The 24,888-nt window shown below is 38.9% G+C and overlaps 1 protein-coding gene across 6 annotated transcripts in view; it reads right to left on the reverse strand.

The window, feature by feature from the left end:
* WRN (WRN RecQ like helicase) overlaps nucleotides 1-24,888 on the reverse strand; it is a 117,826-nt gene that overhangs the window by 38,878 nt on the left and 54,060 nt on the right. For all 6 annotated transcript variants that reach the window (XM_088832726.1, XM_055416564.2, XM_055416565.2 and 3 more), the window contains 4 exons: nucleotides 22,170-22,276; nucleotides 16,890-17,077; nucleotides 9,145-9,319; nucleotides 4,400-4,581 (listed from right to left, as the gene is read on the reverse strand). In XM_088832726.1, the coding sequence (XP_088688852.1) occupies nucleotides 4,400-4,581; nucleotides 9,145-9,319; nucleotides 16,890-17,077; nucleotides 22,170-22,276 (652 nt within the window). The remainder of the gene's footprint in view (nucleotides 1-4,399; nucleotides 4,582-9,144; nucleotides 9,320-16,889; nucleotides 17,078-22,169; nucleotides 22,277-24,888) is intronic.

A 24,888-nucleotide genomic window follows, 5' to 3' on the forward strand; every position in this document is an offset into this window, starting at 1 on the left:
TGGCTTATATGCCACTTCCTTTTGTGGCAATCGTTCTACTGTTCATGAATTTTTACATTTTTCCAGTAAAAGATTATTCTTAAAAGTTATTTTACGTGAGAAACTAAGCCATCTAATCTATTTAAGGAATACTGAAAACACTCAAGATCCAAATATGAGCTTTTACCACTTTAGCTCTACAGAAAACTTCTCAGCCTTCTAAAAACTACCTCTTTGTATTATGGGGTTTTATCAGACATCACTGAGCATGGAACAACAGACTGGTTTCAAATTGGGAAAGGAGTACGTCAAGGCTGTATCTTGTCACCCTGCTTATTTAACTTATATGCAGAGTACATCATGCGAAATGCTGGGCTGGATGAAGCACAGCTGGAATCAATACTGCCAGGAGAAATATCAATAACCTTAGATACGCAGATGACACCACCCTTATGGCAGAAAGCAAAGAAGAACTAAAAAGACTCTTGAAAGTGAAAGAGGAGAGTGAAAAATGTGACTTAAAACTCAACATTCAAAAAACTAAGATCATGGCATCCAGTCACATCACTTCATGGCAAATCGATAGGTAACAATGGAAACAGTGAGAGACTTTATTTTGGGGGGCTTCAAAATCACTACAGATGGTGACTGCAGCCATGAAATTAAAAGATGTTTGCTCCTTGGAAGAAAAACTATGACCAACCTAGACAGCATATTAAAAAGCAGAGACATTACTTTGCCAATAAAGGTCCGCCTAGTCAAGGCTATCGTTTTTCCAGTAGTCATGTACAGACGTGAGAGTTGGACCATAAAGAAAGCTGAGCGCCAAAGAATTGATGCTTTTGAATGGTAGTGTTGGAGAAGACTCTTGAGAGTCCCATGGACAGCAAGGAGATCCAACCAGTCAATCCCAAAGGAAATCAGTCCTGAATACTCACTGGAAGGACTGACGCTGAAGCTGAAACTCCAATACTTTGGCCACCTGATGCAAAGAACTGACTCACTGGAAATGACCCTGATGCTGGGAAAGATTGAAGATGGAAGGAGAAGGGGACGACAGAAAATGAGATGGTAGGGTGGCATCACCGGCTCGATGGACATGAGTTTGAGTAGGCTCCGGGAGTTGGTGACGAACAGGGAAGCCTGGCGTGCTACAGTCCATAGGGTCGCAAAGAGTTGGACAAGACTTAGCCACTGAACTGAACTGACTGACCAGACATCAGAAAATTATAAAAATTAAGTTCCTTCCTCAAGCTTCTTTCCCCATAATGCTGAATTTATATAAACTTTTAAAATAATACGCAAGACTTTTTTTTAAGTACTGCTGCTATACCTTATGCTGACTTAATTTTACTCTTCTGGGAAGAAATTCCATGACTACCACACATTAGATGATGAGAATCTCCCAAGTAGTCTTTGCATATCTTTCCAAGAATAAATATAAGTCTGAGTTGAACAGGTTACAAATATTTCAAGAGAAAACAACACAACCTACAAGATCTAGGTGATAATACTTCTCATCAAAAGGGAACTGACTCACGCATATTTTGACTATACAACCTTCTGACTGATAAAAGTACTGATAGAAGTACAATTCTTGAGGATGATACCAAGAACGAATTCAGTTAAGAGAGTTCTGGAAAGTCTGAACACACAAATGACCTTTTATTCAAAAACATTCTTATCTTTGACACCACCAACCACCGTGCCTTCCACGTAATTTCTCTAAAAAGTCTCTTCCAACGACTGACTCTAGTTCCTAGTTCAGCCATCCAATCTCATTCCTAGCTCATGGGCTACAAATTCGGTCCCTATTTTGCAATGATTTGTTTAAGTCACCTCCTTTTCCTCAGTTAGAAAGAACAAAGGAAACAAATGCCCACACTCTGAGTACAAGATCCCTTAATTTTGGTTCCAATGGACCAATATTTAACACACCAGTTTTGCTAACAAATTGAAGGAAATAAAATAACAAGTTTCTAACAACAAATCAAATGAATATTTGTTCTTTTTCTGGGACTATCAAAATAGTTAAAGTATAATATTCCACAGAATAAAAAGAAGTTGAAAAAGAATAAATATTCTGAAAGCAATACCCTAACTAGAAATCAGTTGGAGCCAGTGGAAGATTTATTAAACTGAGATTATTTTGCAAATTATCCCATTTAAACAAAGATTACAGTAGCTATCTGGGTTTTGACTGTTTCAAATAATGACTAGCAACTGTAGACACTGAGACTTTGCCAACGGTACGGCTTCTACAATAAAAAAATTTTAGTTGCACATTTACGCTGATGACCAGACAAGTTTCTTCTCTTAAGTCACAGGATTCTCTAAACATTTCATGAATTACAGTGATCTTTTCATTTGAAAACCAGCTATTCCATTTATTCGAAAACTCTCTTTTCTCTAACAGAAGAGGTTTGTCATAGGATAGCAGATTTGGGCCTCGACCCTTGCTGAAATATTTTTTTATGCTGATTAACCCTATCGTTTTATTTCCTTTAGTATGCATACAAAGAACAACCTGTCTGTATTAAGGATTCAAGTATGGGTTTTCTGGCAACACTATTTGATTACTACTCACTGTTCACCTCTGTTAAATCTTAATGAGACAACCACTTAAAATCTCTCTGAGACTCAGATAAACAGAAACTGTATCTGCTGATGTACCTGCCAAGGCACAACACAAAACTTAAGTTGTTAAGTCTTCAGCATCTTTGACACAATGCACAAATAAAGTCAGAACTGGTCGGAATCAACTTATGTTGGATACAATTCCAAATGTTTTTAACAACCCCAAATTTAATAGTGGTAAGGAAAGCTGTGTTCTATCCCAATTATTTTACATTAGTTTATAAAAAGCTTTACAAAGACACCAGTGTCAAAAGCACAACAATAAGAAGCAGAAGCTACTGACTACTCCTAAAAGCAGAAGCTTAAAACTGATAGCAAACATTCTTACCTAATTCATCCCTATTCTTCTCTCATACCTCAAGGTAACTCATTCGTTCCTCAAGGAAGACTTACCTGATCTTTATAAGTGGGTAAACACACACACAATACTACACTGGTTACTCAAGGCAAATTTCCTTCATAGCACGTAATAGCTATACTGTTACAATTATTTGCATGATCCTTTCCAAAAGAACTTTTGGTTACTGAAATTTTCAAACACAAAGCAGTAAAATGAACCCTGCTGCTGCTGCTAAGTCGCTTCAGTCGTGTCCGACTCTGTGCGACCCCATAGACGGCAGCCCACCAGGCTCCCCCGTCCCTGGGATTCTCCAGGCAAGAACACAGGAGTGGGTTGCCATTTCCTTCTCCAATGCGTGAAAGTGAAAAGTGAAAGTGAGGTTGCTCAGTCGTGTCCGACTGAGTGACCCCACGGACTGCAGCCTACCAGGCTCCTCCATCCATGGGATTTTCTAGGCAAGAGTACTGGAGTGGCTTGCCATTGCCTTCTCCAAAAATGAACCCTATGCACCCACAATTGTATGATTCTGTGATTAAGATCTGTCATTCCCATTTTATAGTAAACTCTATAAAAACAGGTACTATTTATATCTGCTTTTATTTACCATTGAATACTCAGCACAGAGCACAATGCTTGGGACAGTGTTTAAAAAATTGCTGAGTAATAAATAAAAATAAAAACTGTATTAGATAGGCACTCTCACCATTTTAATAAAATGGGCTAATAAGTCTACCACATACATGTTTCTTGACATTTTTTTCCTATAGGTGAAGGAATAAATTGGTAAATCCTGCCACTAAAATTCTGCAAGATGAAGTTTTCCTTTCAACATCAATCTCACAGAACATAAGTGCCAACAAAATACCTGTTTAGTATTTAAGTAGTAAGGCTTTCCTGACTCTAGACACTAAGCACAATATTTTTCCATGGCAGTCAGTCAGTACAGAGCAGCATGATCATTCACACGGGCAAGAAGAGTGGACATGCTCTCACAGAACAAACAAAAGAAACAAAAATGGTAATTAGAGCCAAACTGGAATTGACAGAAGTCATTTGGAATAAACACCATGCAGCATGAGAAGAAAAAAACAAAAACAAAATAAATGGTATCTAAAGTAACTATGGCTGAAGACATCAAAACCTGAGAGAACTGAAGAGAAAAACAAATCATCAATGAACAATATTTTGAAAGTGTTCCACAAGAACTATGTTACATTCCTGGTTTAGTTAAATCTTCACACTAAAAGATGTATAGATGAAATTAGTTCATCTCCTCTGGGTGGCAACTCACCACAAATGTTCTTCTTAAACGTCTTGGGTTTGTTTTTGGTTTTAAATGCACTTAAACATATTAGTTTAAATTTTGAATGTTGCCTCAAATACTTTTGAAGTTAATATGGAAAGAAAGAAATCTTCAAGGGTGAAAGAAATGAATGTTTTTACCTATTTAGGTTCATGTCTGCTGGAGCCCAGAGAACATGACAAGAACTCTGAAGTCCATCTCGGCCAGCTCTACCAATCTCCTGGTAATAGGATTCCATTTCCTTAGGAGCACCATAATGAATGATTTGGCGAATGTCCGCTTTATTAATACCCATTCCAAAAGCTACAGTAGCTATGACACACTGAGAACAAATAACAACATAGTTTGACAAACATTTAGCAGAATTAAAACCTTACACGCTTCCCTTTGGTAAGTACAATTAGTTCATTCATTACAGTCCCTGGCATGCAACTGAATTTAATATGAAAGTGAAGTCGCTCAGTCGTGTCTGACTCTTTGCAACCCCATAGACTGTAGCCTGGAAAAGGCAATGGCAAGCCACTCCAGTACTCTTGCCTGGAAAATCCCATGGATGGAGGAGCCTGGTAGGCTGCAGTCCGTGGGGTCGCTAAGGGTCAGACACGACTGAGTGACTTCACTTTCACTTTTCACTTTCACACATTGGAGAAGGAAATGGCAACCCACTCCAGTGTTCTTGCCTGGAGAATCCCAGGGACGGGGGAGCCTGGTGGGCTTCCATCTGTGGGGTCACACAGAGTCGGACACGACTGAACTGACTTAGCAGCACCAGACTGTAGCCTGCCAGGCGGGATTTTCTAGGCAAGAATACTGGAGTGGGTTGCCATTTCCTTCTCCAGAGGGTCTTCCTGACCCAGCGATCAAACCCGGAACTCCTGCATTGTAGGCAGACTCTTTACCGTCTGAGCCACCAGGGAATTTAATATAATTTTGACAAATCACTTACAGCTTAAAAAGATTATCTGCCCAATTTACATATTTAGGACTGGTGACCATCAAATAGGATTTATCCCCTCTCTACAAAAAGAAGCAAATATCATGATTCTTCTGAATGCATATAAATACAGGACACAAAAGAGACTCTTAAAATATTTATTATATTAAATGAGCCTTTGGGTTATTTTGAAGTTTCAAGACTGTATCTTAATTTTTCTAGCAGTATTCTAAGGTAGAAAGACAGGTGTGGGGCATGCTCAGTTGTGTCCAACTCTTTGTGACTCCATGACTATAGACCACCAGGCTTCCCTGTCCATAGGATTCTCCAGGCAAGAATCCTGGATTGGGTAACCATTCGCTCCTCCAGAGGAGCTTCCCAACCCAGGGGTCAAACCCCGGGTCTCCTGCATTACAGGAGGATTCTTTACCATCTGAGCCACCATGGAAGCCCAAAAGTAGAAGGAAGCTGCTCATTAAAGATATAGAATGAAATATGAATTTCCCTCTGCAAATTTAAAAGGATAAAATTGATATACTAGGAATGAATATACAGAGGTGAGATTTACATGACTAGGGGAAATTTTAGGGAAAAATTAGTGATAATTGTCAAAAAAAACTAAACACATTTCTTGAAAGATATTAATTAGAAAACAAAAAAATGTATAAGTAACTCTAAGTATACTACATGCCTTACATATAAAGAGCATTTATAAAGAATACAAAAACATACAATATTTGAGTATATTGATCTAATCAAAATTATGATATTAACATATTGGGAAAAGAGGGGGTAGAAACTTCTGGACGTGATAAGAAGGGCAGGAAGGGATGTCAAAGAGCTACACATTCACCTTTCATAGTGGGGAACTGAGAGATAATGCCTAAATCTAACAGGCAAATAATAATAAGTAAACTAAGTAGTAGCAGCACAAGCAAATTATTGCAAGATACAGGGGCAAACACCAACGGAATAAGCTAAAAAAGCTGAGAGTAGGAAAAAGAAGCAGGAAGGAATGATGGTTTATGCTTTTCATTTTAAGCACCAGAGAACTAGTTTGTTAAACTATGTGTGTGCATAAGTGGTAAATATTAAAGTGTATTTGAAACAAAAACATGTTAAGATGTACCAAGAGTAGAAAAAACAGAAAGGAAGGAAGGACAAATAAAAGGAAGTATGAGAAATATGAGAGAAAAATAAACATAGGAAAGGAAATAATATTAAGAAAAAGCTTTGTGTGAATACAACTAGTCAGTTTTGCTATATTTGAGTAAAAAGGCAATCTGATAATAATCCTAATATTTATTTTTTAATTTTATTTCTTATTCAATTTTTCCAACTTTATTGATATAACTGAATTATAACATTGTATAAGTTTACCACATATAACATGATCTGATATACGTATATATTGTGACATGATCGATAACCTCAGTAAGGTTAATACCTCCATCACCTCACATGATTACTGTGTGTAAATGTGTATGTGTTTGTATGATGAAAAATTTTAAGGTCTAATTTTTTTCATGATATTGTCTTTAAGAGATCAACCTATTCTATAGATATGATTTTCAAAATATCATTATAACCTCTCAAGTGTAAATGAAAATACTTTATCAAATAATTTACTCATAACCTCATCCCAAAAAGGAAAGGAATTCAAGCCATCTTGAAAAGGCAAATAAAATAAAAAGGACATAAAATTAAAAGTCAGGATTAAAAGACTGATCACAGACTCAAAACGCAAATCTACATCCAAATGTGGTTAGATTTCATTATGAAAAATAGGAAAGAAAAAAAATCTTGTCTTCCTCATGTCTCTGGAAGATGTTTCTATCTAAATAAACAATTAGTAATACGCCAAGACAGAAGAAACCACTGGTCAATTATTGACTCAAAGACCAATTGTTAAGATTTAGTAAGCAGCAGCTAATGAATTTTATCTAGTAATTTTCAAGCTTCAGAGATAATAGAATAAACATATAAGAATTTAAGAATTTGGATAAAGCCTCTATTCTAGGCGGCTGTGATAGCTGTTCTGGCCTTTGGAAAGAAGAGGAAGAAAGAGAACAGATGCCTTCAGGCAGATATGCACTGCAGCATGACAATGCAGTGAGCTGCATATGCAGAGTTCTAGATACATAGGAAACGGATGATCTATTGGACAGAAAATGCAAAACGGAAGTTCCTCTCAACTTGAGATGAGGACTATTCCAGGCATATATTGACAGGGGGTGGATATGTTGATAGTATCGATTTAAACCTACTCACGTTTGAATTGAAATTCTCCAAAATAATCTGTGTGACACCCACTGAACCAGGATTCTAACCATAAGAATCTCAGCTGCAGCACCCTCTTGTGAACTTCATCAATACCTTTCTTCTCTCCTTCAGATCAATCCTACTTAGCACTCCCAGTCTAATGTTTCTATAATACTATTATCTTGCTCAAAAACAGAGCAGTCTGGCACAGTGGTTTTCAAGTTCTGTTGCAGAATTCTGAAGATTCTAAGACAACCCCCAAGACACTGACATGGAGACAGGGACATTCCTGGACTTGGTTCTCCGTCACATCAACTTCAACGAGGCCATTTCTGCTTTAATCTGTTTTACCTGTTAGATGGAATTTCATTTAAATAAAAAGTCCTACAGCTTGTCTGGAAAAAATAAGGGAACTTCACACCAACTCCAGCTTGCCTCTCTGCAAGCTTTAAGATCCTCTATAACCTGGCCAAACAACCAATTCAACTCTCTTCTAAGTCCCCACCAGTTCTGATATTTTACCTATACTTTGTGTCCCTTCTACTTCATACTTCCTATTCTCCAACCATTGCAAACTACTCACAATTCCTTGAATCCAGTATGCTCTCTTATATCAAAGTGCCTTGCACACATCAGTCCTTTCAGGAGTTCTATAATCAATTCCTTATCCTTCATCACCCCCTGGCCATGCATACCTGATGAACTTCTATTCACTTGTTCAGATTCTACTCAAACTGCTTATTCCTGGGTGTACAACTCCATTTGACAACCTACCTTAACAGCTAGTGTTCCCTCCTCTGTGAACCTAAACACCATTCTATGTATAGGCTGCCATGTATACTAGCCTGCAACAGTCTTCTTACCTGTCTATCTCCCATATTCTATACTGATTCTATCAGAGTGACTGCTTTATGCTCATCAAAACGGTACTCAAATGTATATGCATGAACGAATCACCTGGATGTACACCTAAAATTTTTTAATATACATCGCTATTTTTCCATTTTTGTGCTCATGCTCAGTCATGTCGAACTCAACCCCATGAACTGTAGCCCACCAGGCTCCTCTGTCCATGGAATTTTCCAGGCAACAATACTGGAGTGGGTTGCCATTTCCTACTCCAGGGGATCCTCCCAACCCAGGGATCGAACCCACATCTCTTATGTCTCCTGCATTGGCAGGGGGATTCTTTACCACTGCAATTTTAAACAGATAATATTTCAGGATTAAATTATGAAGTTCAATTCCAACTTTAAAGAAATTTTTGTTTAATTTTTAATATAGTTGACTTACAATGTTTTTTTACAATGTATTAGTTTCTGCTGTACATTAAAGTGAGTCAGGTATACATATATCCACTCTTTTTTAGATTTCATTCCCATATAGGTCATTACAGAGTACTGAATAGTTACTTGTGCTACACCATAGGTTCCTATTAGTTCCTATTTTATATATAGTATGTATACCTGAAATTAACAAAACATTGTAAATCAACTATAATAAAAGATACACTTTAAAAATAAAGAATTTTAATTAGAAAACAAAAAACATTATCCCTCCATGGGGGTCAGGGGCAAGGAAGTTGGGGAACACAAAGAAGATATTCAGTAAAGACTTCATAAATAGCTATTATAGAAATATCTGTTTCCAGTATGGGGAAAAGCCAGTAATGATGATCCATCTCCACACCTGAATTTCATCTCTCATGAACGTATGATGAACTTGTTTCCTTAAGTTAATACTCAGTCCTGCATGGTATGTTCCACAGGCTAAGTTCAGTTTTCTAAGTTCAGCTGTAACTTGCTCTGTCATTTTTCTGGTAGGACAATAGATGATAGTTGGACCGTCAAATTCCCAAGCAGAACTAAAGAAAAAGAAGAGCAAAAGGACAAATATATATATATATACACACATGTTTGAGTTTTACGTGATTTAATTTCCCCTTCTTTTTATATTTTTAATTTAATTTCATTTTTAAATTTAAATTTACATTTTCCTTTTAGTAAAAAACTGAAAGGAGAAAGCATATAAAAAACAATGATATATTTAACAAAAATTTAAAACATTTTGGACACTGAGATGTGGAAATAAATTATGTTAAACACAAACACCACTGATTTCAGTTTTTTGTTCAAATTGAAACCAGAGACAGGTTTATTTATTGAAGCAGAAGCCTTGCTAAAAACCAACAAACTAACGGAAATACAATTACCATCCTTTTGGAAATGCAGAACACTAGTTTAACAATTACTCTCCATTTACACAAGAAACGTAATATTTACATAGGAGAATAAAACTTTTACATGATTCTTATCTCTCTCATGATTGTAAAGTTGGATTTCTATATGTTTACCAAAAAAGCAAGAACTTTCATGTAATAATGAAAGATCATTTATACAGTTCAAAGAAGCATTTATCGGTAATCTTAAGGCTATGTTATAGAAAACAACATGTTAGAAAGTCTATTTTAGAAACCTGCACTTATTAAAAGTTTAAATGAAGATTTCGTAGAATATTTAATTCCTCAGTATATTCATTTACATAAACACATTCATTTATGCTGACCCAACGAATATAAAAAGAATGTACCATTTAGATTTAGAAAGTTATTTAATTTTTAATGCACATAACCTGTGATACAGTTTTAATTTTAGGAATCTATTTTACAAATATACTTAAAGATCAGCCAAAAGATACATACAAATATTCATGGCAAAATTATGATAATGAAAAATTATCTAAATGTTCATGATCATACACATTCATACTATGAAAGTGAATCAAATATTTAAAAAGTAAATGCATAAAAGTCTTTAAGAAGGGCTATGGTAAAAATCATTGAAAACTTAGAAAAATAATGCAGCAATTTTACTCTGAGAGTCTTACTAAATAATCTACTCAAAGTCATTTTTGAGAGTGACCAAATGGGCTTCCATGTCAAAATTTCATAGTAGATAACTCCAGGGAGTGAAAAAAAAATGTAAATTATCTTTTAATGTACAAGAATCTCATTTAAAAATTTTTCAAAGAAGCAAGAACTGTGCACCAAAATGTGAATACTGTAACATCTTAAAACATTAAGGCCTAATTTAAGAAAACACAATATACAGAAAGATAACAGAGATACAAAAAGGAGGAAAATGGCAGACAAAATGGACAGACTACAACACCATTCCTTTGGCAAGCTGACAACAGCAAAAACAACTGGCGCGCATAACTGCATAGATAGGAACAGAAATACCAACGGTGAAAACCGAGGGATGGGACTGCAGAAAGCTAAGTACCCTTCAGTTTACAGGCATCTGCACTGTTCAAAATGATACTAACAATATGGGTCACTGTTTACATTAAAAAAAAAAAAGTAGAAAATATAAAAATTCGAATTTATAGAACCGACAAATGAAAGCAGTGAGACATCTCTACTGACTACGACAGTGAGGTGACTGGAGAAGGGCCTTGGTCTTTGTGTTCTCTGCCAGAAGAATTCATGAGCGACCAGCAGACACAGCGCTTACTGGAGGCGAGGCACGTGTGGACCAGCAGACACAGCGCTTACCGGAGGCGAGGCACGTGTGGACCAGCAGACACAGCGCTTACTGGAGGCGAGGCACGTGTGGAAGAAAACACAGGCAAACTCGCAGAGTGAGCCGCATCCTATAGGGGTGGCTTAGATTGCTTACATGAGGGCACTCTTCCAGGTTATGTCTGGCCAGTCATCTTGCTTGTTCCCATATTTGGCCTGTCTCAGGGTTCTTCCCTGGTCAGCTCGAAGGTTTCTGGGAGGTTGGCAGGACATATTATGGGCTTGTATCCCTTCCTTTCTTCTCCCCTCCCCTAGAGTTGCATTATCCAGAACTCCTCTGAGGACAACTGAGGACATTCTCTGCACACGTCGGGATGAGAAATCCCCTTGACCACAGCAAGAGGAAATTGTGGTCTCAGGGCCCAGTGCTCCTGATGGCATCTTCTCTCAAAGTGTCAACTGGAAACTGTTTACAGCAGCTCAGCCTCAGGCCAATCTATTGCCTACCTCATATCCCCTCTGAGATTCCTGGACCTCAGGGAATTTTTATTGGGAGGATACAGGGCAAAGGTCCACCTTCTGTAGCTTCTTCAGGCTGGCATTGGGCTCGTGGACCCCACCTAACTGGGGCCACAGAACTCTCATCCTGCCTTGCCGCAGAGCCCCAGGGAAACCTCTGCTGTTGGTCCAGAAGAATCTGTCTCAGGGAGTGGCTAGAATCCTTGCATCACCATCATCTTGACATGGAACTGCTGCCACCTCAAAGAAATAACATATCAGATGCAAGGCTTTTGTCAACTGGGAGGACTCAGAGCAGGAGCCCTGATGGATCTTCCCAGCCCAGGGATCGAGCCTGCATCTTAAGTCTCCTACATTGGCAGGTGGGTTCTTTACTACTAGCGCCACCTGGGAAGCCCAAGGTATAGAGATGTCTTTTTGTCTTTGGAGTATCTAGGCCTAATACAGCTTATTTTCTATCTGGAGATAGCTATCTACTTCCAGGATTTATAATGTATCCCATGTATTTAACTTGTTTCTTTGAGATCTGTGCCTTTTTCTGGGAGACCCTATAATCTCGAGTCCTAAGGAAATTAAGAATTTCAATGTTGTTCTGATCTGAGGCCTCCATGGAGGAGCTCCATATTAATATATCTACATACTGTAGAACAGGCCCTTCTTTGAGGCATATTTCCCTTAGTTCCTTTCCTAGGGCCTGGGCGAGGAAGTGTGGGCCCTCTCAAAACCCCCAAGGCAACACTGTCCAGGTATATTGTTGCATCTGACCCAAGTGGGAGTTGGTCCACTCAAAGGCAAACATACTGTGATGAGAGATGAACTGGGATGCAAAAGAAGGCATCCCTGAGGTTGAGCATGGTAAACCATTTAGCATCCTGAGGGAGCTGGACTAAGATGTTGTAAGGATTAATAATAAGGGGATGTATAGGAACCATTGTATCATTTACTGCTCAGAGGCCATCCACCATCCTATATTTCTCATTTGGCCTACAACCAGCAGATCAGGGGTGGGAGACTGACAGGGCACCAAGAAGTCACGTCTTCAAATTTATCTATGAGGGGTTGTATAACTCTTTTTTTTTTTTTTTGCTTAGAAACTTATGAGGTATTGGCTCTTATTAGGGTAGGCAGCTTCTGGATTAAAGCTAATTTTTACAGGTTGTGCATTCATGGCCCTCCCAGGGACTCCTCTGTCCCAAACTACAGGGTTTACTGCTTATAGGTAAGAGTCATGGTTTAACAAAAAAAAGGTTGGGGGGTGCTGCTTGGGACCTCCTAACCATAATACGGTTAGGGAGCTCAGAAGGGAACTCAGAAGGTCTCTCCCCATTAGTGGGGAAGGACACTCAGTGATAACCAAAAAGGCATGTAAGCCCACTTCAGTCCAGTTCAGGTGCTCAGTCGTGTCCTCATGCAACCTCATGACTGCAGCACACCAGGCTTCCCTGTCCATCACCAACTCCTGGATTTGCTCAAACTCATATCCATCAAGTCAGTGATGCCATCCAACCATCTCATCCTCTGTCGTCCCCTTCTTCTCCTCCCTTCAATCTTTCCCAGCATGAGGGTCTTTTCTAATGAGTCAGCTCTTCGCTTCAGGCGGCCAAAGTATTGGAGTTTCAGCTTCAACATCACTCCTTCCAATGATCACTCAGGACTGATCTCCTTTAGGATGGACTGGTTGGATCTTGCAGTCCAAGGGACTCTCAAGAGTCTTCTCCAACACCAAAGTTCAAAAGCATCAATTCTTCAGCACTCAGCTTTCTTTATAGTCCAACTCTCACATCCATACATGACTACTGGAAAAACCATAGCCATGACTAGATGGACCTTTGTTGGCAAAGTGTGGTACCAGTGTGTTTAGAGGTGAATAGGGAAGCAAGGTTTGGGATTTGCCTGGGGGATCCGGAGAATTAGGGGTACTTGTAGGAATAGGAGAGACCTGGTTTCCCCACTGAGAGTTGGGAGGAGTTAAACGAGGACCATCTAGAATGCTGGGAGAATTCTCTGGTTCCCCAGGCCTCTGAGCTGCACAGAGCAGGACTCCGGTAAAGGGACATGAAGGCCTGGACAAAGGGAACCTCAGTTCACTGTTCCAACCTACAGCAAGAATGATCCAATTGCAAGATGGTATGATAATTTACAGACCCATTTTGGGGCCATCTTTCTCCATCACCCAAATTATATAAAAGCCAGGAAGTATTACATAAAAACTTAAGTTTTTCTTTTCTTAGCCCATCTAATTTAAACAGCTTCTAGTTCTTAGGGACACAGCCCAGAGGTGTTCCCTCTGACTTAGGAGGTGGTCCCCTCTTGTTGAACAACCTGCAACCAAGAACAAAGAGGCTAACCTAGAAATGTAATCCAGCATCCCAGAAACATTTACCAGAAGGCTTTAATCTAGATGGGCTTCCCTGGTGGCTCAGATGGTAAAGCATCTGCCTGAAATGTGGGAGACCTGGGTTCAATCCCTGGGTCAGGAAGATCCCTTGGAGAAGGAAATGGCAACCCACTCCAGTACTCTTGCCTGGAAAATTCCATGGACTGAGGAGCTGGTAGGCTACAGCCCTTGGGTTGCAAAGAGTCAGACATGACTGGACAATTTCACTTTCTTTCTTTTAATCTAGAAGGGGTCCAGGGCGTCCCCAAGATCCCCAGCAACCCTGAATCAGATGTCTTTGGCTGAACTTAGTTCCTTGAATAGAGAAAAATGTTGCAGTTGCCAGGGACTCCCTGGGGAGGTTATTTTGATTGTACAGTATTTTGATAATTTTTCCAATACTGGGATGTATCCTCCGGGACCAGGCATCTCAAAGATTCAGGTGTGGTGGCGTGGAATCAACTAGCCCAAAAAGGCGGTTATTATTAATAGCAGCAAAGCTCGTGTGGAAGAGCACACGGGTGAACTCGCAGAGTGAGTTGCACCCAATAGGGGTGGCATGGATCGCTCATATGGGGCAGTCTTTCAGGTTGTCTCTGGCCAATCATCTTGCTTGTCCCCATATTTGGCCTGACTCAGGGTCCTTCCCAGTGGGTGTGCACGATTCTCAGCCAAGATGGATTCCAGTGCAAAGGTTTCAGAGAGGTTTGCAGGACATGTTACGGGCTGTCGCCTCTTCCATCCTTCGACCCCTCCCGTAGAGTTGTGTCATATGGAATTCCTTAGGGGACAACTGAGGACTTTCTCTACACTCTGTGTCAGGCTGAGAAATCCCCTTAACCATAAGAATGAGGAAATTGTGGTCACTGTCTCAGGGCCCAATGCCCCTTCTGGCATCTTATCTCAAAGTGTCAGTGGGAGACTGGCTGCAGCTGCTCAGCCTGGGGCCTACCTGTCTCTTACCTCACTATTACAAGAGGATTCATTATTTTGCCAAGAGGTTTACTGAAGACTGTTATTTCCTCATAACTTTCTGAGAGGGGAAAAAAAAAAAATCTATCCTCATTTAATCAAGTTAGACAGGTGAAACAGGCTTATTTAAATTTAACGCATCATGCATATAGAAAACAAATAAGGTAAGACTTTAAGAAACATGATGGCTCAATGAAGAGAAAAATTGTGAATACAGATAAATAGTAGAATTAAATGAAAGGAAGAAAATGAAGATAACAGGTAATACCTTGAAGTCTTAACTTACCCTCCTTTGAAGTGCTCATTAAGAGGAAAATTTTTTTCTTTTATTCTAGCCAAGTCACACGGCATGTGGGGTCTTAGTTACCCAACCAGGGATCAAACTCATGCTGCCTGCAGAGGAAGCATGAAGCCCTAACCACTGGACTGCCAGGGAATTTCCAAGAGGTAAACTTCTATTTGCCCAAGTTCTACAGAGAACATTCTGACTCTTCAAGGTTTCCTGCTACCACAACTCTTCTTGGAGGATGCAAAACAGGTGCAAAATCATTTCAGATTTGCTTTTAGAAAAACCGCTGTCACGGTCAGTTTCAAAATCTTTGGATGGTCTTAGGAAAGCGGGAGCGACAAAAAAAGGGACACCGAGACTCAGGGGATATGCTCTCAGGTGATAAATCTGAAAACTATACAGACGCACCAGGGAGTCCTGAGGATCAAGGAGGTCTGTTAAGAGAGGCTGTAATAGTCTGAGCTAAAAAGTAATACAAACCTCCACTGGTAGAATTAATATGAACAACAGTGAGAAGAAATAATTTATGTAAGATATGATAAGAGGACAATATAATCGCAGTGTCACAGTGTCGGGGGGAAAAAAGGCAAGCACAGTTTCAAATAGGATAGGTTATTAGGGAGAAATACCATAGAGCTTGAGAATACTATGGACTGAAAAGGATCAAATATTAGGAAAGTAAATAAGGGTCTGATTGTGGAGACTCTAACATAAAATAAATAGCCTCCTCCAAGAGAACATTTTACCTTTAGGACAGAAAGGAAGTGTAGTACAATGTATATTCACTCCAGAGAGATTCCCTAGAGCAGCCAGAACACTTAAAATACATTCATTACACGTGTGCTTTAACCTGAACACAGGACAGTCAAGCCAACAGTGAATTCTACATTTAAATTCACCCTAAAAGACCTTAAGAGTTACTTTAGGGTTCCGTCTATGGGGTCGCACAGAGTCGGACACGACTGAAGCAACTTAGCAGCAGCACTCTAACTTCACATTTGATAATGCGAAAATTTTAAGTTTTTCACTGAGAAAACAGATCAGAGAAGCTTTCTCAGCATACACATAAAATGTCTCCAAACAAAATAAATAGGAAGAAGTGCCAGTGACAGTTTCTACGTCAGTAAAATGAAAATAATAGCTTACAGAACAGTTATAAAAATCAAACTGGATCATTTTCATGAAGCACCTAGAATACTCTCTGATACATGACATAGGCTCACAAAGTATTTAAATTCCTCAACCTCAAGGTAGTCATATAACTAGTGAACTAGGCAGAATTCAGATAAGACTCATTTGCTTTTTTTGTGTATTTGTCAGTAATTAAGTGTGTAGTGAAAGTCACTCAGTCGTGTCCGACTCTTTGCAACCCTGTGGACTATAGAGTTCATGGAATTCTCCAGGCCAGAATACTGGAGTGGGTAGCCTTTCCCTTCTCCAGGAGATCTTCCCAACCCAGGGATAGAACCCAGGTCTCCCGCATTGCAGGCGGATCCTATACCAGCTGAGCCACCAGGGAAGTCCATTAAGAGTGTATGTCCTCTTCAAACATCAGTATGGAGTATAAAAACATAAGAAAAATTAGTTTCTCCCTTCCTCAGTCACTGATTATATAACATCACACTTGAACTGAAGCTAAGCAGAATTTCAAATATGTTAAATATACATTCCAAAGAGATAAGTTTTTAAAATAAAATACATTTTTTCTAAAGAACAAAATAGTTACCAAAATTTATCAACCATGAAATTCTCACCTTGACTTACAGACGAGAAACTGCTTCAGATCCTGCAGGATGTTTCCTGTTTTTCTTCCAACTTCTAAATACAAGTTTGGTCGATCAAAACCAGTACAGGTTATCTGAGGATCCTTCAGTTTTAAGCAACGTACAATGTCTTCTCGGATTGAAGAACCTGCTGTAGCAGTCAGTGCAACAATTGGAACCTGAAACAAGTAAAAGTGATTTTTAACAAAGGAGAGAGGTCGTTAATTCCCAACATTTCTACTGCCTTCTTAGAAAGACACTGGAAGACAATTACAGGAAGAATAAAAGAACAGTGATAAAAATGAAACTTTAAAATTATTCTTTCAAAGAAGAAGAAAAACACTTTCTTCTTACTTGTTTCTCAGCCGTCTAAGAAATCATTCAAACACTAAACTCATAAGATCTCTAAATGCAATTTCTATCTTAAGTTAAATCCACTTATTAGCTCTCTACCTCTCCATTTATTATTTATACATTTATAACAGTGCTGGGACAAATGAGGGGGAAGTTATGTCTTATCTTTGATAATCTATAATTCACAAATTATAAACTGTGCACTCACTGCAAATTTAGCCATACATAGCCCAACCAAGGCTCTTGTTTTACTCCTATACTAAATACATTGGTATAAGACTTTTCAGATCTAAAATAACAGCTCTCAATTACCTGGATAACCTCTCAACAGTTTTAAACGGTTAATTGTGACATACAATATAAAAGGAAAATGCAGAAAATAAGACATCTATTATTAACTGATTCCTTGAGCAACCAAGTCATGTTCTATTTTCAGTACAGTTGACTTCTAGATTTAATTTTTTCATCACTATTATCATTGGGAGTATTAATCAACTACACAATCATTTCATAATCAGAAAAATTGTTCCTATATAATTAGCTGCTTGATATTCAAGATTACAACTTTCTGAATACTTTTTGGCTTATTATAAAATATGGTAAATAATATGCTCATAACACAGCTCTTCAGATGCAATACATTTACCCTGCAAATCAGTTGAAGCAATTACTGTACATAAGTGAAAATTTAAGTGCAATTTGTAAAAAAGCAATTACAGAATTTGAAAAAAGATACAATTTATTAAAAACTGTAGACTACTTTTATAATCAATATAGCTTTACTGAATTAAAAACTATCTCAAAGTTCATGCAAAGAAAAATCAATTAAGTCTGGGAGCAGTTTTTAAATGGAAAAAAATGATACCAAAATCAATGTGACCAGTTAACTGACATTTTGATATTCTCTATCCTTAAATTCTGTGAAATTATTAAAAAACACCCCAAATCAACTTAATTGATTTTTGGCTTACAATCAGACCATTTTCTGAATTTAGAGAGGATCTGCCTAATAACATATAGGAACAGGCCAATTTATAAAGAAATTAGTTTCTCTTATCAAGGGTTAATATATATGTATATACCTGCTATACATCTTTATAGCAAATAAAACTATCTGTATCAAAAATATGGCTGAGAATAAGGGAAGTTCAAACACTGAATTTTCCAGGACATGAACATTCTCACCTTACCACAGTGAAGCGTTTCCATCAATTTAACTGTTACTCAAACAATTTATAAATGGACTAAAAAATGCTTGATATTTAACTGCATATACAGATACAGACAGACATTTTCAGGATAGAGGGCCTGGTTTGTTTCTATGCAGTATCATGTAAGAGTAGACAAGCAATGCTTTTGTGAAAAAAAGGAAATAAGCATGAACCTGACACATTTTGAAGAAGTCAGTAGAAAAATCAGGCAAAATAGCAGCACAGTAGTATAAAAATATGGCTTAGAAACAGCTGCCTCAGTTCAAAGCCAGCTTTCGCCACTAACAAGATGTGAGATTTTGAGCTGCTTATTTTAGATATACTGGCTGCACCGTACAACAATCGAACCCATGCCCTCTGAAGTGGAAGTGCAGAGTCTTAACCACTGAATCGCCAGGGAATTCCCATGAGCTATTTACTTCATATTCTAAACTTTGGTTTCCTCATCTATAAGATGGCTATGATAATAGCAACAACCTCAGAAAGTCACTGTGAAGAGCAAATGGGATGAAAGGTCTCATATGCCGAATATAATGGCACAGTACAGAAAGCACGTGAGAAGTGTCAGCGACTACTGATATTATTATGGCAACATCTGAAAAGAATTCTACACAAGAACTCCAGAGACACGGCCACTACTCCCAGATTTGCCACTCACTTTGGCAAGAGCTAACTTCTCTTGGCCTCGGTTTTTTCATCAAAATATGAGATGGACAGGGCTACTGGATGTTAACCTCTCTTCTAACTTAAAAATTCCCACTTTGCCACGAGAAACTCCTTATTCTAGTGACCAGCTAACAGAGAAAATCACTATAAATGATTCATTCCTTTGCCAACATCCTAGAAATTCACAGTTAAGAATGTTGCTTCCGTAACTTAAAAAACACAGTAAAGTAATGGGATGCATTAAATTTAAAGGAACAATATTTACTTTCACTTCAGAAACGAACAGAGTATTTTTGCTTAGAAACTCTGGTGCTTTATGATATTTAAAAGACGTAAACTAGGGTAAAGCTTAACAATAACACTCGTGTTGGCTAGGAGAAAGGTGTGTCCATACAACCTGCTTTGCTGGGAAGCTCCCGGTTTATCTGGTCATCACAGCACAGTTCTTTTAATTGGAGGCTAATTACTTTACAATATTGTGGTGGTTTTTGCCATCCATTGACATGAATCAGTCACAGGTGTACACGTGTCCCCCATCCTGAACCCCCTCCCACCTCCCTCCCCATCCCATTCCTCTGGGTTGTCCCAGTGCACCAGCCCTGTTTCAAGCATCGAACTTGGACTGGTGATCTATTTCACATATGGTAATATACATGTTTCAGTGCTATTCTCCCAAATCATCCACCCTCACCTTCTCCCACAGAGTCTAAAGTCTGTTCTTTATATTACAGCATAGTTCTTAATAGCTTCAACCTTTTAATTTTTAAAAGCAAACTGGTATGGTTGATAAATTACCTTGTCACTCAGTTTTATCAAATTCTCAACTCACGAAACTTGTTCTTTAAATTGGGAAATCTTGGTTTCTTTGGTAATAAATACAAAGTTTTGGTGAAAAAAGCAATAAAATGTAAATTAATCTTGTGACTATAAATCTAGGAATGCCTTAGACATACACTTCAATGGTGCTACCAATACAAATTCCAAAGACTGTCACTATGTCATTTGCCTCTGAATTTGGGGGGTACTGATGCTGCTGCTGCTATGTCAATTCAGTCGTGTCCAACTCTATGCGACCCCACAGACGGCAGCCCACCAGGCTCCCCTGTCCCTGGGATTCTCCAGGCATGAACACTGGAATGGCTTGCCATTTCTTTCTCCAATGCATGAAAGGGAAAAGTGAAAGTGAAGGCGCTCAGTCGTGTCCAACTCTTAGCGACCCCACGGACTGCAGCCCACCAGGCTCCTCTGTCCATAGGATTTTCTAGGCAAGAGTACTGGAGTGGGGCGCCACTGCCTTCTCCGTTGGGTGGTGCAGTTAATCTGTATACTCCACGATATGCTTCATTCATTCACTCACTCACTTATTCCAAATAGTTCCTGTCTACTACGTGCTGATCGTTGTAAAAGGGCTGGGAGGAGCGTCACAGAAAGATCCAAAATGTCTCATTATACAGCTCCTCTTATTTGAATTTTATAGAACTTTAAGGTTGACGTAAAGCTTTCCAGGGCTTCCCTGGTGGCTCAACAGTAAAGAATCCCCCTGCAATGTGGGACACGCAGGTTTGATCCTTGTGTAGGGAAGATCCCCTGGAGAAGGAAATGGCTACCCACTCCAGTATTCTTGCCTGGAAAATTCCATGGACAGAGGAGCCTGGTGGGCTACAGTCCATGGGATCGCTAAGAGTCACACACAGCTGAGCAAATCAACAACAACAACAAAGCTTTCAACAATAAAGTTGTTCTTTGGAGACTCATTTTGTCAGATTCTCTCCAAATGGGAGTAAGTTAGTGATTTTTTTGCTCTTTTTGAACTTATTGAAATAGTGTGAAAAACAGGAGACAGTCAGCTGTAACTGCGATTAGAAGGAAAAAAACACTGAGAACAGTGAGGAAAATGAGAGCCCTACAGCCACCAGGTGGCATTTCTCACCACTTAGCTAACAAAGAGATTTCATGAAAACACTAGGGAAAAAGGTTTCTCTGCCACTGCTTGACGAACACTCTGGGCTCAGTGAATCATCCCAAGAAATGAAAAGAATCCAATGGAGTCCACAGCCTGACACGATAGAAGACTAATTCAATATCGAAAAGCATTTCTGAACTGCATAAAACACTTAAAACTCCTCTAACACAATCCTTCTAGAATCAAAGGCCCAGGAAAGGATTACAGACAGCAATCTTCCTAATTTCCAAAAGCTTACTTTAAACCGTTCTAAACTGATGAAAAGCAGTCCTCAAGGAATCTGAGCCTACTGGCTTTCACAATATCAATCTTCTTTTTCTATTAATATTACAGGTACTATTAACACTACTAATCTTTCTACATTATTCGTACTGTTCCATGCACTTCATTTGGTACTGCTGCTTCCATTTTTATGGGTAATTCTGAATCTCAACTCCTTTACTAGACTCTGTGCTACTTCAGGGCAGAAACTGTTTTAAACTTCTTTCAAGACATTTGCTCTGGAAGCCCATATAGCATCCCACTGTGTAGCATGGCCGAGCTCTACCACTCACTGCCTGTGCAGTAAAGTTACTGCTCAGGGTCTCAGCTTTCTCATCAGAATTCACTTATTCATTTACCCAATTATTTATGGAACACTCACTATGTGACAGGCACTATGTTGTAGATTTTATCAATCTATGTTGTAGATTTTATCAACTAAACCAGCAAAAATCCCTCCCCACAAAGAATATTCTGATAGAGACCCACAGGCCATAGACAAAATATATTAAAGTACCTGCTAAGTGTTATTTAAAAGACAGCAAAGGAATATGAGGGCTGCTGAGAGTTGTGGGAAGGGGTTAATTTGAAAATCTGACTACAGTGGACAGGAGGCCTAAATGAAAAAGTATTCTTTCAGCAAAGACTTGAGAGAAGTAAAAAGATATACCATGTTGTAAAAGAATCTTTTCCCTGATTAAAAATCAACCATTCGCCCTTTCATAAAAACATTTTCAGATTTTTGGCCATTCCCCAATCCTGGATCCTCCCTTGCTAAGCAAGTCATTTTAAGACGTTGTACTTGGCAAAGCTTACCTTCGGGAGTACTGCCTTTAGAGAACCCAAAGCCCTGAATGAATTTCTAAAATCGTGTCCCCACTCAGAAATACAGTGAGCCTCATCCACAGCAATAAGTGTGATACCTATCAAAAAAGAAAAATATGTAAATGGAGAAGATAAAGTTCAAAAAAGTAATAAACTCATCTAAAGTTTTACCACCAATTTCACTTTGAATATGTAAATATAACAGAAAGGAGAAAAATAATTCAAAGTATTGACTCATATAAAAATATAAGCATAAATAATAGCAGATAACATCAAAAATTGGGCTTCCCAGGTGGTGCCAGTGGTAAAGAACAAACAGACCAATGCAAGAGACCTAAGAAACGGAGGTTTGATCCCTGGGTCAGGAAGATCCCCTTCAGGAGGAAATGGCAACCCACTCCAGTATTCTTGCCTGGAGAATCCCAAGGTCAAAGGGGCCTCGAGGGCTACAGTCCATGGGGTCACGAAGAGTCAGACATGTCTGAAGCAACTTAGCATGTACACTAAAAGTTATTACTGAGAATAAGCAAAGGGAAATATATGGATAAAAGGCAGATGGATAAAAGAAAGAAATATTTAATATCTAGTTTTCAAATAACATATTTATTCAATTTTGGTTTTCATCATTATTTCTCAGAGAAATTAATTACTACTACTCTGTCCTCAAAGCTATCACTCATCCTCCATGATAATACCTTAAAAAGAAGAGCTGTTCTAAATCTCATTCATAATACTTTTATCTCATGGATTAGCTATCCAAAGAGAAAGAGTCAGCATATTTCTACTGAGATTACATTCATCACTCTCTGTGAATGATCACGACAGAATTCCTCTGAAATGCCAGTTCTAAAAGACAGGATGACATCCACAGTTTCTAATATAAAACGGGAAGGGAAGAACTATATCTCATTTTGTACAAAGTAGGTAAGAAGGAAGGCAAATTTTTCCTTCTTCAACTAGCAACCCCTTTGCTCGGCCCCCATCCCCACCCCCACATGGAATCAGAATCAATGATGTACAGTAATGCCTCTCAGAAAAGGGCTTTACTATATAACCATCCATGAAAATGTCTTCAGATACTTCAAAGTAATGACAGTAGAGCTTTGGCCCTTGATTACCAACTTAATACTTAAGAAAAAAATAATTTTTCCCTTCAACGGGCATGATCACAACTTAATGTTTATCTGCATATTTATGCTTTGCCACTGTGTGTTAGCTGCTCAGTTGTGTCCGACTCTTTGCAACCTCATGGACTGTAGCTCACCAGGCTCCTTTGTCCATGGAATTCTCCAGGCAAGAATACTGGAGTGAATTGTGATTTCCTCTTCCAGGGGATCTTTCTGGCCCAGGGAAAGTTTTGCCACTGGGGGCTAATTAAAAACATAAGTCAGACTACCTAGATAACTTGGCTTACCATTTATATTACTTTAAGCATGTTACTTAAGCTTTCAAGTGTCAGTTTCCCTTAAGTATAAGGTAGATAATAAAAGTAGCTAACAATTTTTCAGTTACTCTAAAGATTAAGATCATTCACATAAAATGCTAAGATAGGGGCTTGCATAAAAGACTTCTCAATTTAAAAAAAAAACTATTATTATTATAGTTATTGTGCTAGTCACTCGGTCATGTCCAACTCTCTGCAACCCCATGGACTGTAGCCCACCAGGTTCCTCTGTCCATGGGGTTCTTCAGACAAGAATACTGGAGTGGGTTGTCATTTCCTTCTCCAGGGGATCTTCCCAAGCCAGGAATCAAACCTGTGTCTCTTCTGTCTCCTGCTTGGCAGGCAAGTTCTTTACCACTAGCGCCACCCGGGGAAATGCATACTATGTTCCAAACACTTCCCTGCTACTGCTACTGCTAAGTCACGTCAGTCGCGTCCGACTCTGTGCGACCCCATTGACTGCAGCCCACCAGGCTCCCCCGTCCCTGGAATTCTCCAGGCAAGAACACTGGAATGGGCTGCCATTTCCTTCTCCAAACACTTCCCTAGGAATAAAATAACAGTAAAATGCAATTCATGATCTTGAGGAGCTCACATTTCTAAAGAGACAGAGAAACATGCATATAACTACAATTCATTGAGATTACCAATTACAACAGGGTTGGAGAAGAAAAAGAATGAAAGAAAAAAAGAAAACCCTGCTAAATCTGAGAAATCCAAGTTGATTCACATCAAAATTCTATTAACTGATGAGTGGGAAAAATTCAATATTACTACTATACTTATTTGGCTTTAGAAACTATATGACCCAGATTTTAAATTAAATAGGTTAAAACAAAGAATGACAGCTCCTTCACTTTCAAACCCTCCGTAAAATCACAGGTTTGATTAACTAGCTTTTGCACTTCCCCGGTGGCTCAGTGGTTAAGAATCCACCTGCAGTGGAGGAGACGTGGAAGATGCGGGTTTGCCGCCTGGGTCAGGAAGATTCCCTGGAGGAGGAAACGGCAACCCACCCCCGTATTCTTGCCTGGGAAATCCCACGGACAGAGTAGTCTGGTAGGCAGGGATAGGAAAAGACTCAGACAGAACTGAGCAACTAAAACAATAACAACTACTATTTTTTAATGGAGTTAAACTTTGTCCCTCACAACCATCTGATGCAAGCTTCTGCCAACTTTACCATTAAATGTGCAAGTCCAAGTGTCTGCCCAGGTCCAGGACATATTTCATTTTGGCACACCAGTCATTAAAGCCTTATTCCCA

Source organism: Moschus berezovskii, chromosome 26 (assembly GCF_049115385.1).
Source record: "Moschus berezovskii isolate FMDL1 chromosome 26, NW_MosBer_1.0, whole genome shotgun sequence".
Classification (NCBI taxonomy): domain Eukaryota; kingdom Metazoa; phylum Chordata; class Mammalia; order Artiodactyla; family Moschidae; genus Moschus; species Moschus berezovskii.